The sequence below is a fragment of the Orycteropus afer genome, unplaced genomic scaffold (assembly GCF_000298275.1).
Source record: "Orycteropus afer afer isolate SDZICR_OR568_19922 unplaced genomic scaffold, OryAfe1.0 scaffold00154, whole genome shotgun sequence".
NCBI classification, from domain to species: domain Eukaryota; kingdom Metazoa; phylum Chordata; class Mammalia; order Tubulidentata; family Orycteropodidae; genus Orycteropus; species Orycteropus afer.
In genome coordinates this window covers 1,748,183-1,767,065 of record NW_006921741.1, presented here as the reverse complement: position 1 = coordinate 1,767,065, position 18,883 = coordinate 1,748,183, and the positions used below count along the sequence as shown (strand labels likewise).

General features: G+C 37.6%; 1 protein-coding gene across 1 annotated transcript in view; it reads right to left on the bottom strand.

The window, feature by feature from the left end:
• ANKRD42 (ankyrin repeat domain 42) overlaps positions 1-18,883 on the bottom strand; it is a 181,988-nt gene that overhangs the window by 17,327 nt on the left and 145,778 nt on the right. Inside the window, 2 exon segments of the mRNA XM_042781710.1 lie at positions 5,091-5,266; positions 14,334-14,439. Of these exon segments, the coding sequence (XP_042637644.1) occupies positions 5,091-5,266; positions 14,334-14,439 (282 nt within the window).

Sequence of the window (18,883 nt, the reverse complement as noted above, 5' to 3'; positions counted from 1 at the left end):
TCATCAAGAGCAAAGAAGAAAGAAGAAAACCAAAATTAATGGAAACAATCAGTCCTAGTGACTGGTACACCATCCAATCTGCAACCTATACAACTATGAGACCAGAAGAACTAGATGGTGCGAAGCTACCACTGACTGTTCCGATAAGGGCCACAATAGATGGATTCTGAGGGAATGGAAGAAGAGAACTCAAATTCTTCAGAAGTCCAGGCTAACTGGACTTATCTTTAGTTAAAGATACTACCTCTAACCTTAATCTAAAAGTTACCGTAAATGTAACACTAACACTACCTAGCATAGTGCCTAAAGCACTTAACTGCTAACCAGAAGGCTGGCAGTTCAAACCCACCAGCCACTCCTCAGAAGGAAGATGGGGCAATGTACTTCCGTAGTGATACTGCCCTGGAAACCCAAGGAGGGGTCGCTATGAGTCAGGTCTGACTCGACAGCACATAACAACAACAACAACACTACCTAACCCTAAAACCTGTCTCTAAAACTAACCCTGCACCTAAACCTAACCTTAACTCTAACCCTAAAAAATCATTAAACCTAACCTAAACATATTGGGTAAGGCACGTGGCTGCTAACCAAAAGGTCAGTGGTTCAAACCCTCCAGCCGTTTTGTGGGAGGAAGATGAGGCAATCTACTTCTGTAAAGATTTACACCCTTGGAAACCCAATGGGGGTCAGTATGAGTTGGAATCAACTCAATGGTGGTGGGTATCTATATGGACTATATCTCAATAAAGCTGTGCAAAATAAAACTTTTAGGAAATTCAATATGGAGTGATCATAAACTCTGAGTGAGCTTCACTATAGCGAGATCTTAGTAGGCTGTTTTTTGGGAGACCCTACTGTCAGCATCTTTAGGTTTTCCCTTGGTGAAAAGGGAAAACAAGGCAAGAGGCTTCCACTCACTCCTGGAAGGTAAGGCTCCGCCTGACAATGTTTAGGGAACTATTGAAAAATATATCTTTTTTTTTTTAATCTAGACATGAATCAGAAATTTTCCTTAGAGAAGACATTTTTGTTACAACTGAAAACACTTTCCAGAGATTAAGAGGAAGAGAATTGATGTCTACTGAGCCTCTACTATGAGCCAAGCACTTCTCATTCTCTAGTTTATGGATTTAATCTTTATAACAACTACATGGTAATGACATTATATTCTCATTTTACAAATAGGGAAACTGAAGCTCTAATGTCTGAATCCAGTGACCAAACTCTATTCATTTCATTAAAAGTACCTTTGGTTTGGGTAGCCTCAATTGCTTGTATGAAAGAGTTCCTTGAAACAGTTTTTCTTACCCATTGGTATGAACCATGGTTCTCTCACTAAACATTATGAGGTAAAATTAGGGTTGAGTGGCATAAAAATATTCCTTTCAAGAGGCAATGTATATAGTGACAAAGGGCCTCGCCAGGGAAGTCTGAAGTCACTGTGTGACTGTGGATGAGTAACTTACTCTGAACCTCAGGTTCTTCATATATTAAATTATGATATATTTCTAGATGAGATTAAAAAAACAGATTTTACCTTCCTCATAGGCTTACTAAAAATGATGTATGGAAGTGTTCTGTAAACTGGTAAACACTACAGAAATGTAAACCATTATTAGGATTTTGGAAAATAAAATTTCTGGCAGGAGGGTTACATTCCAGTAGTTGAACCACCAGCAGAAATTCAACAGAGATTGTAATTTGTTGCAAGCACTAGACTTCATTTTAATAACAGATATAATACTAAGATTCACCACTGTTCTGCATCCATCTAATCATGTTTCCTTAAGAAAGAAGCACTCCCACTTTTTATTCACTAATTTGAACTCTTCAACCATTTAATTTAATAAATTTGTCCTTCAGCTGATTATGATAAAACTTAAATCACTGGCATATATCTCTCCATAATGCTATTAGTATGAAAGAAGAAAAATAAAATGTACAAAACTACTAAATTATTTTAAGAAATACGTTAACAAATATAGTTGTTGTTGTTGTTATTTGCCGTCGAGTCGGCCCCGACTCATAGCGACCCCTCCTTGGGTTTCCGAGGCAGTATCAGTACGGAAGTAGGATTGCCCAACCTTCCTTCCGAGGAGTGGCTGGTGGGTTTGAACCGCCAGCCTTCTGGTTAGCAGTCAAGTGCCTTAGGCACTATGCTACCAGAGCTCCTAAGCAGATGATCAATACGTTCATAGCTTTAAAAAATAAAAATGCCTGTTTAAGAAACAAACATATATAAATGACTTGTCTAATGTTCATCATTGTAACCTTAGCACCTAGTACAGTACCTGACACATAACATATACTCAATAAATGCATGTTAAGTAATGAGGGAGAGAAGAACTGACACAGCATAATTTCAGTAACTTCTCTAGTATTGTATCAGGTAGACAGTGAATGTTATCCAAATTTCAGAAAGCAGAACTGTTTCTGATGTACTGCTATAGCCTTATAGCCTAAACTCTGTGCACAGTTTATACTCAAATACATACTGGATATGCCTGTCTACATTATACCTACTCCTCAAGGCAAAACCCACACTGCACTCATGAAACACCTTTCCACTACTCTATCCTCAGTGAACTTGGAAGGAAGGTTGGGCAATCTATCTCCGTAGTGATACTACCTTGAAAACCCAAGGAGGGGTCGCTATGGGTCGGGTCCAATTCGATGGCACATAACAACAAAAACAACAACATCCTCAGTGAATAGTCCTTTTATGACACTACAATTCCTTTTTTTTTAACCATTTACTTACTTTCCCAGGCCAAGAATCTAGGGGTCATCCTTAATTATTTTCATTCTCTTAACACCGCACATTCAAATCTATCAGCAAATCTTACCACCTCTACCTTCTAAATATATCCTAAATATGACTATTTCTTACCCCCTCCATCAGAGTCCAAGCCAAAGGACTAAGGAAATCTGTGCAGAGACATTCTCCATCCGTTCTTGTACAATTCTAGTTCGGCATCTTTGACAAATTTATATTATATCAGGAACTTTATCTAATCTTATATTGGTAGATGTGTATGTTCTCTTCCAATCCATTCAAAGCCCACCTGAAATGCTATCCTTTCCTCCACCTCACTCCTAATTTATTCTCCACCAGGCAGCAAGAATAATACTGTGTTTGTTTTTCTTGTATATTTTATTTCTGCTATTGTTGTTGAAAATATACACAGCAGAAAACACACCAACTCCACAATTTCTACATGCATAATTCAGTGATATTTTACATTCTTAGAGTTGTGCAACCATTCTCACCTTCCTTTTCTGAACTGTCCTTTCCTCCTTAACATCAACTCACTGCCCTTTCAGTTTCCTATCCAAACTTCTGACTTGCTGTTGGCAGTATGATAGTATAAAGATCAATCTTAAAAGAGCACAATGCTTAAGGCACACATCTTTACTAGTTAAGCTAAACTACTCTTTGATTTTAGAAGACTTCAGAGAACATTTTTCATTTAAGTTTTAAAGATTATCTCAGAGCAATAGTTTCAGGGGTTCATCCATCCTACATGGCCCAGAAAATCTAGAGTCCATGACAATTTGAAATTTTGTTCTGTATTTTCTCTCTTTTGATCAGGATTCTTCTGTAAAATCTTTGATCAAAATGTTCAGTAATGGTAGCCAGGCACCATCAAGTTCTTCTGGTCTCATGGCAAAGGAGGCAGTTGTTCACAGAGGCAACCAGCCACACATTCTGTATCCTCCTATTTCTGACTCTCCTTCCTTTGTTGTTACAGGGAAATAAAGACCAATGCTAGGCCTTGGATGGTCACTTGCAAGTTTATCACACCTCAGGCACTACACAATGAACTACAAGATAGAACAGAAGCACTAAACACATTATTAGGCCAATTAACTGGGATGTCCCATAAAACCATGACCCCAAAACCTCTAAACCAAGGAACCAAATCCCATGAGATATTTGGCTGTACATCAGCAGTGTTTGGTTGCACATAAGCAGCCTCAGCAAACACACACACGTATCAAGATATCTATGATACAACTTTTGCCGATTCAACTTTTTACAGGTCTACAACATACTAACAGCAATTATATTAATTGTTTATGCAACCCTATCCTTAATCAATGAATAATAATATTGTTTTAAAACACAAATCAGGTCACATTACTTCTTACCTCAAAACCCACCAATGGCTTTCCATTTAATATAAAATCTAAAATCCTTATAGGTTCTATATAATCTGATCAGGCCCCTGCTCAGCTCTCCAATCTTATCGCTTACCACTTCTACTCCTGCCACATTCATCAAACTCAATTCTACCCCAAGGTCTTTACACACATACTGCTCTTTCTGCTTGGGTTGTTCCTCTAAGATCATCATATAACTCACTCTTTTTCTTCTCAAATGTCTCCTCTGAGAGGCTTCTTCTAACCATCTTCACGGCAGCACCATTACCATCTCCATTACTTGTTGCTGTTATGTGCCGTCGAGTCGGACCTAACTCATAGCGACCCCTTCTTGGGTTTCCGAGGCAGTATCACTACGGAAGTAGATTGCCCCAACTTCCTTCCAAGGAGTGGCTGGTGGGTTTGAACCACTAGCCTTCTGGTTAATTTCTGCTTTATTTTCTTTGTATGTCTATGTTCTTAATACTTGTCACTTTTTCCTTGACTACCACTACCACCAAGAATTTAAGTTTCTTGATAGTAGGGAAGGGATTTGATATTGCTCACTGTTTCTCTAGTACCTACAACAGGGTCTGGTACATGGCAGACAATCAGTAAATATTTGTTATTATTACCTATAAAAATAATTAGCCAGCTAAGCCAAGGACACCCTTAAGACATCTCTCTCCCGATTTCCTATGATTCACTTAAATATTTTTTTTCTCTTATTTAACACTCCCCCCTTAGGCACAAAAATTACATCTTACAATTTTATATGTGCAACAAACTCTGTTACAAAAAATTTTACATGGTAGGTTCTCAAAACATATAAAAATATTTTACTTTGTAGATATAATTTTCTTTAGTAAAATTTCTAAGTTTTTGGTAACAACTAGCCCTGGTATTTCTTAAAGGATAGATCATAATAGAAGAGGGACACTTACTTCGGGCATCTGCTTTATCTGACTCACTCTGACACAAATCATCCTTGGCATCAGTGCTTCCCTCAACACCATGTCTTATAAAAAACTTCATATTGTTTTCATCAATTTCATTCTCATCATCTATATCATATTTCTGTAGGCCCTCTAGTACTTTTACTGCTGCCAAATGGGCAAACCTGTAAAAAGGAATTAGTGTAAACCACAATTGTCTTCTAATTGAACTACTTAACTTAGGGCATTATATTCTGTACAATATGAACTGATAACACAGTGGTTAAGCTTTCAGGTGCTAACTAAAAGGTTGGTGGATCTACAAAGCTTCTAATAATATGTTCTTGATTTTTATGTTGTTATCACTGCATGTTAATTAGCATATTCTACCCACAGTTTTGCTAATTGAAATGTTTAGTACTTTCTCTTAGGACATAGAGAATTACTTGCTAAAAATAAAAACCTTAAATCCTACTTCTTTCACTTATGTACCTAATTACACACACATGCACACATATATCCTACCTTTCACCAGGTACAGCAAATCATTAAAGACATTGTAACAAACATATATAGGAAGGGGTAAGGCTACTAGAACTCATTATCTCTACTACTAGGTATACAACTATAATTTCCTGAATACTTGCTGTATGCCAGATTCAAGAGTATCTATATAACAACACCACACTCACACCTAGCATTTTGTTGCAGGAATGAGAAAGAAACACAGGTCAGAAATTATAAATAATTTCAGATACGCCCATGGTACTAAATCACCCATGTGATGTTGGTATAATGATAAATACAGCAATAGACAAAAACAGAGGACCCAGAAATAACATACACAGACAACTAATTTTTGACAAAGGTGAAAAGACAGTGTAGTAGAGGAAGGATAATCTTTTTAACAAATAGTCCTGGAATAAATGAATGTCCATATTAAAAAAAAAAAAAAAGCAGAAAAACTTGGATCCATACCTCATACCATATTCAAAAATTAACTCAAAATGGATCATAAACCTAAATGTAAAATCTGAATTATACAGTTTCCAAAAGAAAATAAAGGAGAAAATCTTTGTGACCTCATTTTAGTCAAATTTCTTAGCTAAGGTACCAAAAGCATAATCATAAAAGGACAAATTGATAAACTAGACTTTACAAATTATCAAAAAATTTAAAGTTTTTGCTCTTCAAAGACAGTGTCAAAATAATAATAATAATAATCTCACAACTGGGAGAAAATCATGGAAAAGCAGGTATCTGAGAAAAAATTAGTCTCCAGAACATGTAAAGAGAACTTAAAACTTAATAATAAGGAAGTAAATGGTCAATTTTTTAAAAAATGGGCAAAAGATCTGAACAGTCATTTCACCAAAGAAAATATGTATGTGTTAAGTATATGAAAACACATTCAAAATCATTTTTCATTAGGAAAATGCAAATTAAAATCACAGTGAGGTACCACCATAGATTTATTTGAATTACTAAATTTTTGTAAACTGACAATACCAAATGCTGATGATATAGAGCAAAAGGAACTCTCGTTCATTGCAAAATGGTGCAACCACTATAGAAGGTAGTTTGGCAGTTTCGTATAAAGTTAAATATATAGTTAGCATACGATCCAGCAATCCCACTTCAATGTATTTACTCAAATGAACTGAAAACCTGTTTGTACAAAAACCTGTGTCAGAGTATTTACAGCAGTATTACTCATAATTAAAAAAAAAAAAAAAAAGGGAAAAAATCGAGATTGCCTTTAATGGGTGAGAATATAATCAAACTGGCAGAGATTCATATGTTGTTGTTATTGCTGTTGTTACGTGCCATCAAGTCAGTGCCAACTCATAGCGACCCTATATACAATAGAATGAAACACGGTCCAGTCCTGTGCCAGCCTCACAATACTTGCTATACCTGAGCCCATTATCGTAGCCACTGGGTCAATCCATCTCATTGAGGGCCTTCCCCTTCTTTGCTGACCCTCTTCTTTACCAAGCACAATATCCTTCTCCAAGGAATGGTCCCTTCTGACAACATAACCAAAGTAGGTCAAACAAAGTCTGGCCATTCTCAATTTCAAGAAGCACTCTGGCTGCACTTCTTCCAGGCCAGATTTGTTAGTTCATTTGGCAGTTCATGGTACTTGCAGTATTCTTCACCAACTCCACAACTCAAAAGCATCAAAGATCTGCTTTGATCTTCCTTATTCATTGTGCAGCTCTCACATGTGTATGTTGTTGCTGTTATGTGCCATCAAGTCATCTCAGACTTATCACGACCTTATGTACAACAGAACAAAACACTGCCCAGTCCTATGCCAGCCTCACAATCCCTACTATACCTGAGCCCATCACTGCAGGCACTGCATCAATCCATCTCATTGAGGGCCTTCCCCTTTTGTGCTGACCCTCCACTTCACCAAGCATGATATCCTTCTCCAGAGAATGGTCCCTTTTTACATCATGACCAAAGTAGGTCACATGAAGTCTGGCCATTCTTGCTTCCAAGGAGCATTCTGGCTGCACTTCTATCAGGACAGATTTATTAGTTCTTCTAGCAATCCAGTCTTCACCAACACTAGAACTCAAAAGCATCAACTCTTCTTCAGTCTTCCTTATTCATTGTCCAACTCTCACATGCATATGAGGCAACTGAAAATATCATGGCTTGGGTTAGGTGCCTCTTAGTTTTCAAGGAGATATCTTTGCTCTTCAGCACTTGAAAGAGGTCTTTTGCAACAGATTTGCCCAATGCAATACATCTCTTGATGTCTTGACTGCTGCTTCCATTGGCACTGATTGTAGAACCAAGTAATATGAAGTCTCTGACAACTTCAATCTTTTCTCCATTCATCATGCTGCTGCTTATTGGTCCACTTGTGAGGATTTTTGTTTTCTTTATATTGAGGTGTAATCCATACTAGAGACTGTAGTCTTCATCAGTAAGTGCTCCAAGTCATCCTCACTTTCAGCAAGCAAAGTTGTGTGTCGTCTGTGTATCTCAGGTTGTTAATGAGCCTTCCTGCAATTCTGATGCCATATTCTTCTTCATATAGTTCAGCTTCTCAGACTATTTGCTCAGCATACAGATTGAATAAGTATGGTAGAAGGATACAACCCTGATACATTCCCTTCCTGATTTTAAACTATGCAGTATCCCCCTGTACTATTCAAACAAGAGCCTACTGTTCTATGTATGTATATGAGGTGATTGAAAATACCATAGCTTGCATGAGGCACACCTCAGTCTTCAAAGAGACATCTTTGTTCTTCAGCACTTTAAAGAGGTCTTTTGCAGCAGATTTTCCCAGTGCAGTAAGTCATGTGATGTCTTGACTGCTGCTTCCACTGGTGTTGATTGTAGAACCATGTAATATGAAATCTTTGACAACTTCAATCTTTTCTTCATTGATCGTGATGCTGCTTATTTGTCCAGTTGTGAGGATTTTCATTTTATGTTGAGATGTAATCCATACTGTAGACTGTAGTCTTTAATCTTCATCAGTAAGTGCTTCAAATCATCCTCACTTTCAGTAAGCAAAGTTGTGTCATCTGCATATCGCAGGTTGTTAATGAGTCTCCCTCCAACCCTGATGCCATGCCCTTCTTCATAAAGGCCAGCTTCTCGGATCATGTGCTCAACGTACAGATTGAATAAGTATGGTGAAAGGATACAACCCTGATGCACTCCCTTCCTGATTTTAAATCTGTTTGAATGACAGCCTCCCAGTCTATGTACAGGTTCCTGATACACACAGTCAAGTGTTGTGGAATTCCCATTCTCCCTAATGTTATCCAAAATTTGTTATGATCTACACAAATGAATGTTTTACAATAGTCAACAAAAAACAAGTAATCATCTTTCTGGTATTCTTTGCTTTCAGCCAAGATGTCCATCTGACATCAGCAATGATACCCCTCATTCTACATCCTCTTCTGAACCCAGCTTGCATTTCTGGAAGTTCTCTGTCAATATACTGTGCAATTGTTTTTGAATTATCTTCAGTAGGATTTTACTTGTATTAATGATATTGTTCAATAATTTCCACATTCTGTGGGATCACCTTTCTTTGGAATGGGTACAAATATGGATCTCTTCTAGGCAGTTGGTTAGGTAATTGTCTTCCAAATCTTCTGGCATAGCTAAGGGAGTGCCTGCAGCACAGCATCTGTTTGTTGAAACATGTCAACGGATATTTCATCAATTACAGGAGCCTTGTTTTTCACCAATTCATTCAGTGCAGCTTCCACTTCTTCCTTCATTGGTTCTTGATCACATGTTACCTCCTAAAATGGATGAACAATGACCAATTATTTTCAGTACACTGACTCTGTATATTCCTTGCATCTTCTTTTGATGTTTCCTGCATCAGTCAATATTTTGCCCATAGACTCTTTCAGTATTGCAATTCAAGGCTTGATTTTTTTCTTCAGTTCTATCAGCTTGAGAAATGTCAAGCATGTTCTTCCCTTTTGGTTTCTAACTCCAGGTCTTTACACAATTCATTATAATAATAGACTGCCTTCTCAGGCTGCTCTTTGAAATCTTCTGTTCAGCTCTTTTATATTGTTGGTTCTTCCATTTGCTTTAGCTACTCTCCATTCAAGGGCAAGTTTCAGAGTCTCTTCTGACATCCATTTTGGTCTTTTCTTCCTTTCTTGTCTTTTTAATGACCTTTTGCTTTCTTCATGGATGATATTCTTGATGTCATCCCACAATTCCTCAGGTGTATGGTCATTGGTGTTCAATGCATCAAATCTATTCTTTAGACGGTCTCTAAACTCAAGAGAGATATAATCAAGGTCGTACTTTGGCTCTTATGGACTTGTTTTAATTGTCTTCAGTTTCAACTTGAACTTGTACCTTAGCAGTTGATGGTCTGTCCCACAATCATTTCCTAGCCTTGTTTTGGCTGAAGATTTTGAGCTTCTCCATCACCTCTTTCCACAGATATAGTCGATCTGATTCCTGTGTACTCCATCTGGCACATTATATGGCACATCCATATAATGGAATATTATTCAGGAATAAAAAGGAATAAACTAATAATACAGACACACAGATGAATCTCAAAATAACTATGTCAAATGAAAGAAGTCAGATACAAAAGAGAACATACTCTATAATTCCCATTTATCTAAAAAAAATTGTCTAGAAAATTCTAACTAAGCTTTAGTGATAGAAAACAGATCAACGGTTGCTTGGAGGAGGGCAAGTAGGGAGGGATAAGAGGCAGAGAACTTACAAAGGTGCACAGGGAGACTTTGGGAATAATCGATATATTCATCATCATGACTGTAAAGGTGTATATATATGTCAAAAATCATCAAATGTACAAATATGGACATTTCCTGTATGCCAATTCTATCTCAGTAAAACTGTACAGAAAGTTAAAAATAAAATGGTCCTGAATTGACAAAGATTTCAGGTACCTGATATAGGAAAACCACACTCAAGGCTTCAAAGAAATTCCATAAATTTTAAGGTATGTTGTTGTTGTTGTTGTTGTTGTTGTTATGTGCCGTCGAGTCAGACCCAACTCATAAAGAACCCTCCTTGGGTTTCTGAGATGGTATCACTACGAAGTAGATGGTCCAACCTTCCTTCCAAGGAGTGGCTGGTGTGTTTGAACCCCTAGCCTTCTGGTTAGCAGTCAAGTGCCTTAGGCATTACACTACCAGAGCTCTCATTTTAAGGTATAGAAGCTCACAAACAAAAATGCACTGATATTTTATGAGCCAACCACTAAATCCTATTATGTTTCACTGGCCACCTTTAGCCCACACTCTTAATGTAGATTTAAGCAGTTCTGAATCACATGTAATTCCTCAAACACACAAGGTTATTTTACAAGCCCTTGTCCTTCAAGTATCAGCATAAATGCTGTTGTTGCTAGGTGCTGTCAAGTTGCTTCCAAATCATAGTGACTCAATGTACAACAGGATGAAACACTGCTGATCCTGTACCATCTTCACAATCTTTCCTATGCTTGAGCCCATTGTTGCAGCATATATATTTAATAAGTATAGTGAAAGGATACATACAACCCTGACACACATCCTTCCTGATTTTAAACCACACAGTATCTCCTTATTTTGTTCAAATGACTGCCTCAAGATGTACATATAGGTTTCTCATGAGCACAGTTAAGTGTTCTGTAATTCCCATTCTTTGCAATTTTATCCATAATTTTTTATGATCCACACAGTTGAATGCCTTTGCATAGTCAATAAAACACAGGTAAACAGCTTTCCGGTATTCTTTGCTTTCAGCCTAAATCTATTTGACATCAGCAAAGATATGCTTTACTCCATGCCCTCTTCTGAATCCTGCTTGAGTATCTGGTAGTTCCCTGTTGATGTACTGCTGCAACTGTTTTTTATTTACCTTCAGCAAAACTTTATTTGTGTTTGATACTCAAGAATTTTGGCCTTCTGTTGGATGACCTTTCTTTATAACGGGCACAAATAACGATCTCTTCCAGTGAGCTGGCCAAGTAGCTGTCTTCCAAATTTCTTGGCATAAACAAGTAAATGCCTCCAGCACTGCATCCATTTGTTGAAACGTCTCAATGGGTATTCCATCAATTCCTGGAGCCTTGTTTTTTCCCAATGCCTTCAGTGCAAGTTGGATTCTTTCCTTCAATACCATCATTTCTTGATCATATACTACCTCCTGAAATGGTTGGACATCAACCAATTCTTTTTGTTATAGTGACTGTATATTCCTTCCATCTTCTTTTGATACTTCCTACACTGTTCAACATATTGCCCATAGAATCCTTCAATATTGCCAACTTGCTTGAATTTTTTCCTCAGTTCTTTCAGCTTGAGAAATGCTGAACATTTGATTTTTTATCAAAATAAAAAAAAAACTTTTGATTTTCTACTCCAAGTCTTTGCACATTTCACTATAATGCTTTATCTTTTCAAGCTGCCCTTTGAAATCTTCTGTTCAAATCTTTTACTTCATCATTTCTTCCTTTCACTTTAGACTCTCTCCACTCAAGAGCAAGTTTCAGAGTCTCTTCTGACATCCATTTTGGTCTTTTCTTCCTCTCCTATCTTTTAATGGCCTTTTGCTTTCTTCATGTATGAGTCATTGATGTCATCCACAACTCATCTGGTTATCAATCATTGATATTCAATGCCTCAAATCTATTCCTCAGATGGTCTTAAATTCAGATGGGATATAATCAAGCTCCTAGTTTGGCACTAGTGGACTTGTTTTAAACTTCTTCAGCTTAACTTAATCTTGCATATGAGCAACTGATAGTCTATTCTAGTCAGCCTCTGGCCTTCTTCTGACTGACAACAATGAGTTTTCTCTATTGCCTCTTCCCACAGATGTAGCTGATTTGATTCCATCTGGCAAGGTTCATGTGTACAGTCACCATTTGTGTGGCTGATAAAACGTATTTGCAATGAGTGAGTCATTGGTCTTGCAAAATTCTATCATGCACTCTCTGGCATCATTTCTGTCACCAATGCCTTATTTTCCAACTACTGATGCTACTTCTTTGTTTTCAACTTTCACATTTCAATCACTAGTATTCATCAATAGATCTTGATTGCATGTTTGGTCAATTTCAGACTGCAGAAGCTGATAAAAATCTTCAATTTCTTCATCTTTGGCTTTAGTGATTGGTGTGTAAATTTGAATAACAGCAGTAGTAACATGTCTTCCTTGTAGGCTTATGGTTATTACCTTGTCACTGACAGCACTGTACTTCAAGATAGATCTTGAAATGTTCTTTTTGACAATGAATGTGATGCCATTCCTCTTAAATTTGTCACTACCAGCATAGCAGGCCAATACCAGTCCATTTTACCTCATTAATGCCTAGGATTTTGACCTTTATGTGTTCCATTTCATTTTTGACAATTTCCAGTTTTCCTAGATTCATACTTTGTACATTCCATGTTCTGATTATTAATGGATGTTTGCAGCTGTTTTTTTATCATTTTAAGTCATGCCACATCAACAGATGAAGGTCTAGAAAGCTTCTTTCCACCCATGTCATTAAGGTTGACTATATATTTTAAGGAAGCAGCTCTTCCCTGATCATTTACATGTCTTCCAACCTAAGAGGATCTTCTGGCACTATATCAGACAATGTTTCCCTGCAATTCATAAGGTTTTCAGTGGCCAATATTTTCAGAAGTGGTTGGGGCCACATCCTTCTTCCTACTCTGTTTTAGTCTGGAAGCTCTCCTGAAACCTATCTACTGTGGGTGACCTTGCTGCTATTTGAAGTAGTGATGGCATAGCTTCCACCTTTACAGCAACACATAAGACACCACAGTATGACAAACTAATAAATGAGTAATGGGTTTAAATATTGCTTCCACAAAAATAAAGTCTTTCCTAACCTTTAAATTCTGTTGCCTTATAATTTTTCTTCATAACCCTTACCATCTTCAATAATAATTATTCTCCCTTTAACTTTCAAATAGGAAGACTGGGTACTTTTTATCCTACATTCTGACTGTGCCTTATATGTACTATGTAATAAGGTATAAAGACTATGTTTGCAAAACATGTGTCTCCACAAGACTGTAAGCTCCCTGAGTGCAGGGACTGTGCTTTTTCACCTTTGTAAAATCCTAACATTCATCACAGTACATGGGACATGACAGGAACAGAGGAAGCTGAATGAAAGAATAAACAAAAGAACAAATGAATGGACTATATTCCTTGAGAACCTGACTGGAATGGCTGACGGTGTTCAATAATAAGTGTTACATTTAATTCAAATGTAAATATCAAAATATTTCTCAAAACTCGTGATTTTTTTGAAATTGTTATCCATGTTGATTATTCCTTTTCATCACACAATGTTTCTCAACAGGGACATTACAGGTACTTGGGTGGGACAATTCATCATGCAGCACTGACTATTCTGAACACTGCAGAATGTTTAGCATTCCTGGACCCAACCCCACCAAACACTGGTGATGGTATCTAGTCACTGTAACAGCCCTCCACACGCTTTTCTAAATGTACCTCATCGCCCTCACAAAAAAAAAAAAAAAAAAGATACTACTACTTACTACTTCCCAACTGAGCATCACTTCTTTAAAGAAAAGAGTTGATATATTGGCAAATGGCAATTCAGTTGGAAAATTTTCATTCTATCAGCATTTGGCTGAGTCCTGTAGATCCATCCATTCAATCCTCAGAGGTTTCTGAGTACAAGACAATACGTGAAACTTTAAAAACAAAATAGGAACAAAAAGGTGTCTATACCTCTTAGCCACATCACTGGGTTTCTCCCCTGCTTCATTAGTAATATTACAGTCTGCTCCCATTTTAATTAACCACTGCAAACACTCTACATGTCCTTGTCCAGCAGCTGAAAGAAAACAGTAAAAACACAGGGAAAAATAATTATTATTATTAATTTTTAAAATTTTGGACAGTATCATTTACAGAGTACTTTCATACAATGTCTGTTTTGATCCTTGCAATAACCAACAAAAGTAGGTTGGACAGATGTTATTTTCTCTACTTCATTTATTCATTCATTAGTCAAACATAGAATCAAGTATCTACTATAGTCAGACCCTATATAGCAGATTATATATCCAAATGGAAAAGCTGAAGCCCAAAGAGGTTATTTAAGAACACACAGCTAATAAGAGATGGAATTAAAACTACAATTTAGGTTTTTCTCACCTGCTGCTATATATATAGTCCCTAACCAGTCTTGTATTAGACCAGGATAAGAGTACATCGCAGCCACAGAGACCTACATAGGCTTTGAGAATCTTGCTCCATATTGTATATTCTTCTGACTGTTGTTGTTACGTGCCATCGAGTTGTCCCCGCCTCATAGTGATCCCTCCTTGGGTTTCCGAGGTGGTATCACTACAGAAGCAGATTGCCCAAACTTCCTTCCGAGGAGTGGCTGGTGGGTTTAAACCACTAACCTTCGGGTTAGCAGTCAAGTGCCTTAGGCACTATGCCACCAGAGCTCCCATTCTTCTGACTATCATAACTAAAAATCTATGTTGTTGTTGTTGTTATGTGCCGTCAAGTCGGACCCGACTCATAGCAACCCCTCCATGGGTTTCTGAGGCAGTATCACTACGGAAGTAGATTGCCCCATCTTCCTTCCGAGGAGTGGCTGGTGGGTTTGAACCACCAGCCTTCTGGTTAGCAATCAAGTGCCTTAGCCACCCCTCAAATCATACTGTGATGCTTTTGAATTGTGGTGTTAGTGAAGAATGGTGAAAGTACCATGGATTGCTGAAAAAACTAACAAATTTGTCCTGGAAGAAGTGCAGCCTGAATCCTCCTTGGAAGCAAGAATGGCCAGACTTCGTCTCACCTACTTTGGTCATGTTGTCAGAAGGGACCATTCTCCAGAGAAGATGTCATGCTTGGTAAAGTGGAGGGTCAATGAAAGAGGGGAAGGCTCCCCACAAGATGGACTGACACGGTGACTGTACAATGGGTTCAGGTATAGTAGGCATTGTGAGGCTGGCACAGGACCAGGCAGTGTTTCTTTCTGTTGTACATAAGGTCACTTTGAGTCAGAGATGACTTGACAGCACTTAACAACAACAACAACAAATCATACATGATTACCTAAACTGTACCACCTTTTCGTAAATCTTGTTCTCAAAATACATGCACTCAATATTAATTTTCACCTACATAATTGTTTATGTGCATTCCCACCTAATATCACTCACTCAACTATATAGGATCTAATACCTACCCATTCATTCTTCTAGGTTCATTTCCTGACTCAGGGAATTAGGGGGGTGGGTTTAAAAGACTGAAGCTGAAGTGTACAAACCAATGAGACTTGAAGACAAGACTGTGATCTTCATATCCCAAACTTAACAAGTGTCTAGGCAAAAACAGACCTTCAATAAATGTCTACAGAGAGAATGAGTTAACAGAAGAATTAAAAAAATAAATGAAATCTCAGCTCTGCTCTAATTATCTATAATTACCAGCTAAATAGCCTCAGGTAAGGCACCTGGTATTTCCAGACCTCAATTTTCTTATCTTTCACAGAAATAATTTCATATTTATAAGAACACATTTCTGTTGTATAAAATTGTAATCTGGATTAAATAATAGTTGTGCATTCTGTTAAATGAGATATAAATATAAAGCATTATTATTAAATTGCCATGAGTGTTTCTCAATATTTTGACCCTTAGCAGATTCTTCCATTCCTCCATTATTATTCTTGGATACTTAGTGAATGTATTTTAAAAACCAAATTTTTTTTTTGCCACTAATTACACTCTGTCTCATAATGATCTTGAGTTTTTTTATGGTATAAACATGTTGCTTGGTCTGGATCTCATTTATCTCCCCAGTGCAAGCACATGGTTTATGCTAACTATATATCAGACTCTGCAAATTAATTAATTAATTGATTTTGGTATGAATTTGGTGCCTAAAAAGTAAACTTATGTCGAATACTGGCAACAGAGAGGAGAGGACAAACAGCTGATCCAGTGATGAAGCAACCCTATCACTATATCCCTATAGCCTAGTTGGCAAAAGGTCTGTAAGACCTGTTGTCTTGCCCTTTTATGCCTGACTTAGAGACAGTTGCCAGATTCAGATTTATCTCCTTAAGAGTCTGGGTTTTTCTGTCTCCCATAGGCACTCCAGAAACAACTAACAAAGAATACTAAAGGATTTTCAGACTTCTGGAAATAACCTGTCTTTAGACAAAAATAGCCACATATTCTACCTTTTCTGTCTTTAAAGAGTTACAGTCACCCAGAAAAAAACCCTCACTGCTGTTGAGTGAGATCTGACTAATAGTGACCCCTCCTTGAGTTTCCGAGGCAGTATCACTATGGAAGTAGATTGCCCAACCTTTCTTTCAAGGAGTAGCTGATGGGTTTGAACCATCAGCCTTCTGTTTAGCAGTCAAATGCCTTAGGCACTATGCCACCAGAGCTCCCACAATCACCCAAATCACAATAAAAAAGATGGAAAAGAATAAAAAGAATTACAAAGTCATTTTACAAATAATGAGTTAGATACGCTAGAATGAGGTTAGCCTGATATTTCCATTTTATCAAACAGGTAGTGCTTTAAAAAGGGAAAAAAGGGGAGATCTGGCAAGATGGCAGACTAGGCAGAAAGACTGCAAAGACCCTCTTCAACAAAGAAAAGGGAAACCAATTAACACAGACACAGAACATAATCCTGGTCCCCTGAGCCTTGAGGAGAAGGATATACAAGTGGACTAAACCCCAACTAGCAGAAGAATTTGCGTGAAAATACAAAAAAAAAAGGAGACGGAGCTGCGGTCTGGCAGCGAGCCTGAGCAATCCTGATGGCACAGACAGCTTGGAGATTCCCGAGTGGTGGTAGGACCTAAGAATTAACCTAAAAATCACCCTGCTAGCAGGGACTACACTGAGGACTGTGCACGGTAGCTAGGGAACAAATGGAGAAGGTGAAGAGAAAGGTAGGCTGAGCTGTGGACTTTTGCCAGTCCAGAGGGCACCGCCATTTTGAAGGTTTAAATAGCGGCGTGACTATTTTGGATATTTAAAGAGACAGGGCTCTGGCAGATTCCTGGGGCTTAAGAACACGTTCTGCTTTGCAGCAACCCCAAGGACACTAGGGTCCTACAAGACTGACAAGGTACGACATTCCTCGTTACTCTTGGTGAACGGAGATGCAGCCATCCTCCACTCCCACCTACCTTCTGGACCCACAGGAACTCCATCACAGTCTGTGTGCTCAGACGGAGGCTGGGTGCCCTGCCCTATCCTCCACTGATTTTTTTTTCCATCTTTTTTTATTTTTATATTTTTCTTTTTCACTTTCTTTTTTCTGGTGATTAGTTTGCTTGCATTTGTCTATTTTAAAACAACTAATATTATTAATACTTTTGTCCTTTTTATTACTATTCTTAATCTTCCCTTCCCAGGTCCTAGTTTTCAGCATTTTTTCTTTTCCCTGTGCCTGGATGAAATTTTTGGTTGTTTTTTTTTTTTCTTTTCCCCCTTTTTTCTTGTGGTTAACCCTGTCCCTTGATTTTCTTTTTGCATATTTCCCATGTTTTTTTATTTATTATTCCCCTTCTCTACTTTTTTTTCTTAGTGCCCTATCCCCAGATATTGCAGGTTTGCTAGTTTTTTCTTCTTTTTTTTCCTTTTTGCTTTTTTTAGTTACTGTTCGTATGTGATTACATGGTGTGTTTTTCGTCCATGGGCTTTTAGTTTTTTGATGGTTATTCAATTGTAATTTGTGTCTAATTGAGTGGGAGACAACAACAGTCCCATAAGACACAACTATACCTACACCTCCTGCAACTTCACTTACTGAGAGAAAGCCACTACCTCCGTCTCCACCAACGGGCCAATGATAAAAAACCACCAAGAAGAGCCTGAATCACACTTGGCTGCTCTTCACAAACATTTAACAGAGATCTAAATACAACACCATGATGCCTTGGAAACAACAGAGCATCACAATCCACACAAACAAGCAAGATAAAATGGTAGAAACAAGGAAGCTGGATCCAGACCGAGAATACATCCCTGAGGAAGAAGCAGCACTGGAACTCTCTGGTAAGGAATTCAAAAGAATTATCTTTAGGTATCTTCAAAGGATTGAGAGTCAGACCAAAGAAAACACAGAAAAAATCTTACAAGAATTTTGGAAGAAAATACAAGAACAAAATGACAAATTAAATGAAAAATTAGAAATCATTCTAAATCTACAGTAGAAATCCAGAAGATTAACACTAAATTTTCAGAAATAGATAACACACTGGAAGGGCAAAGGAGAAGAATTGATGCTAT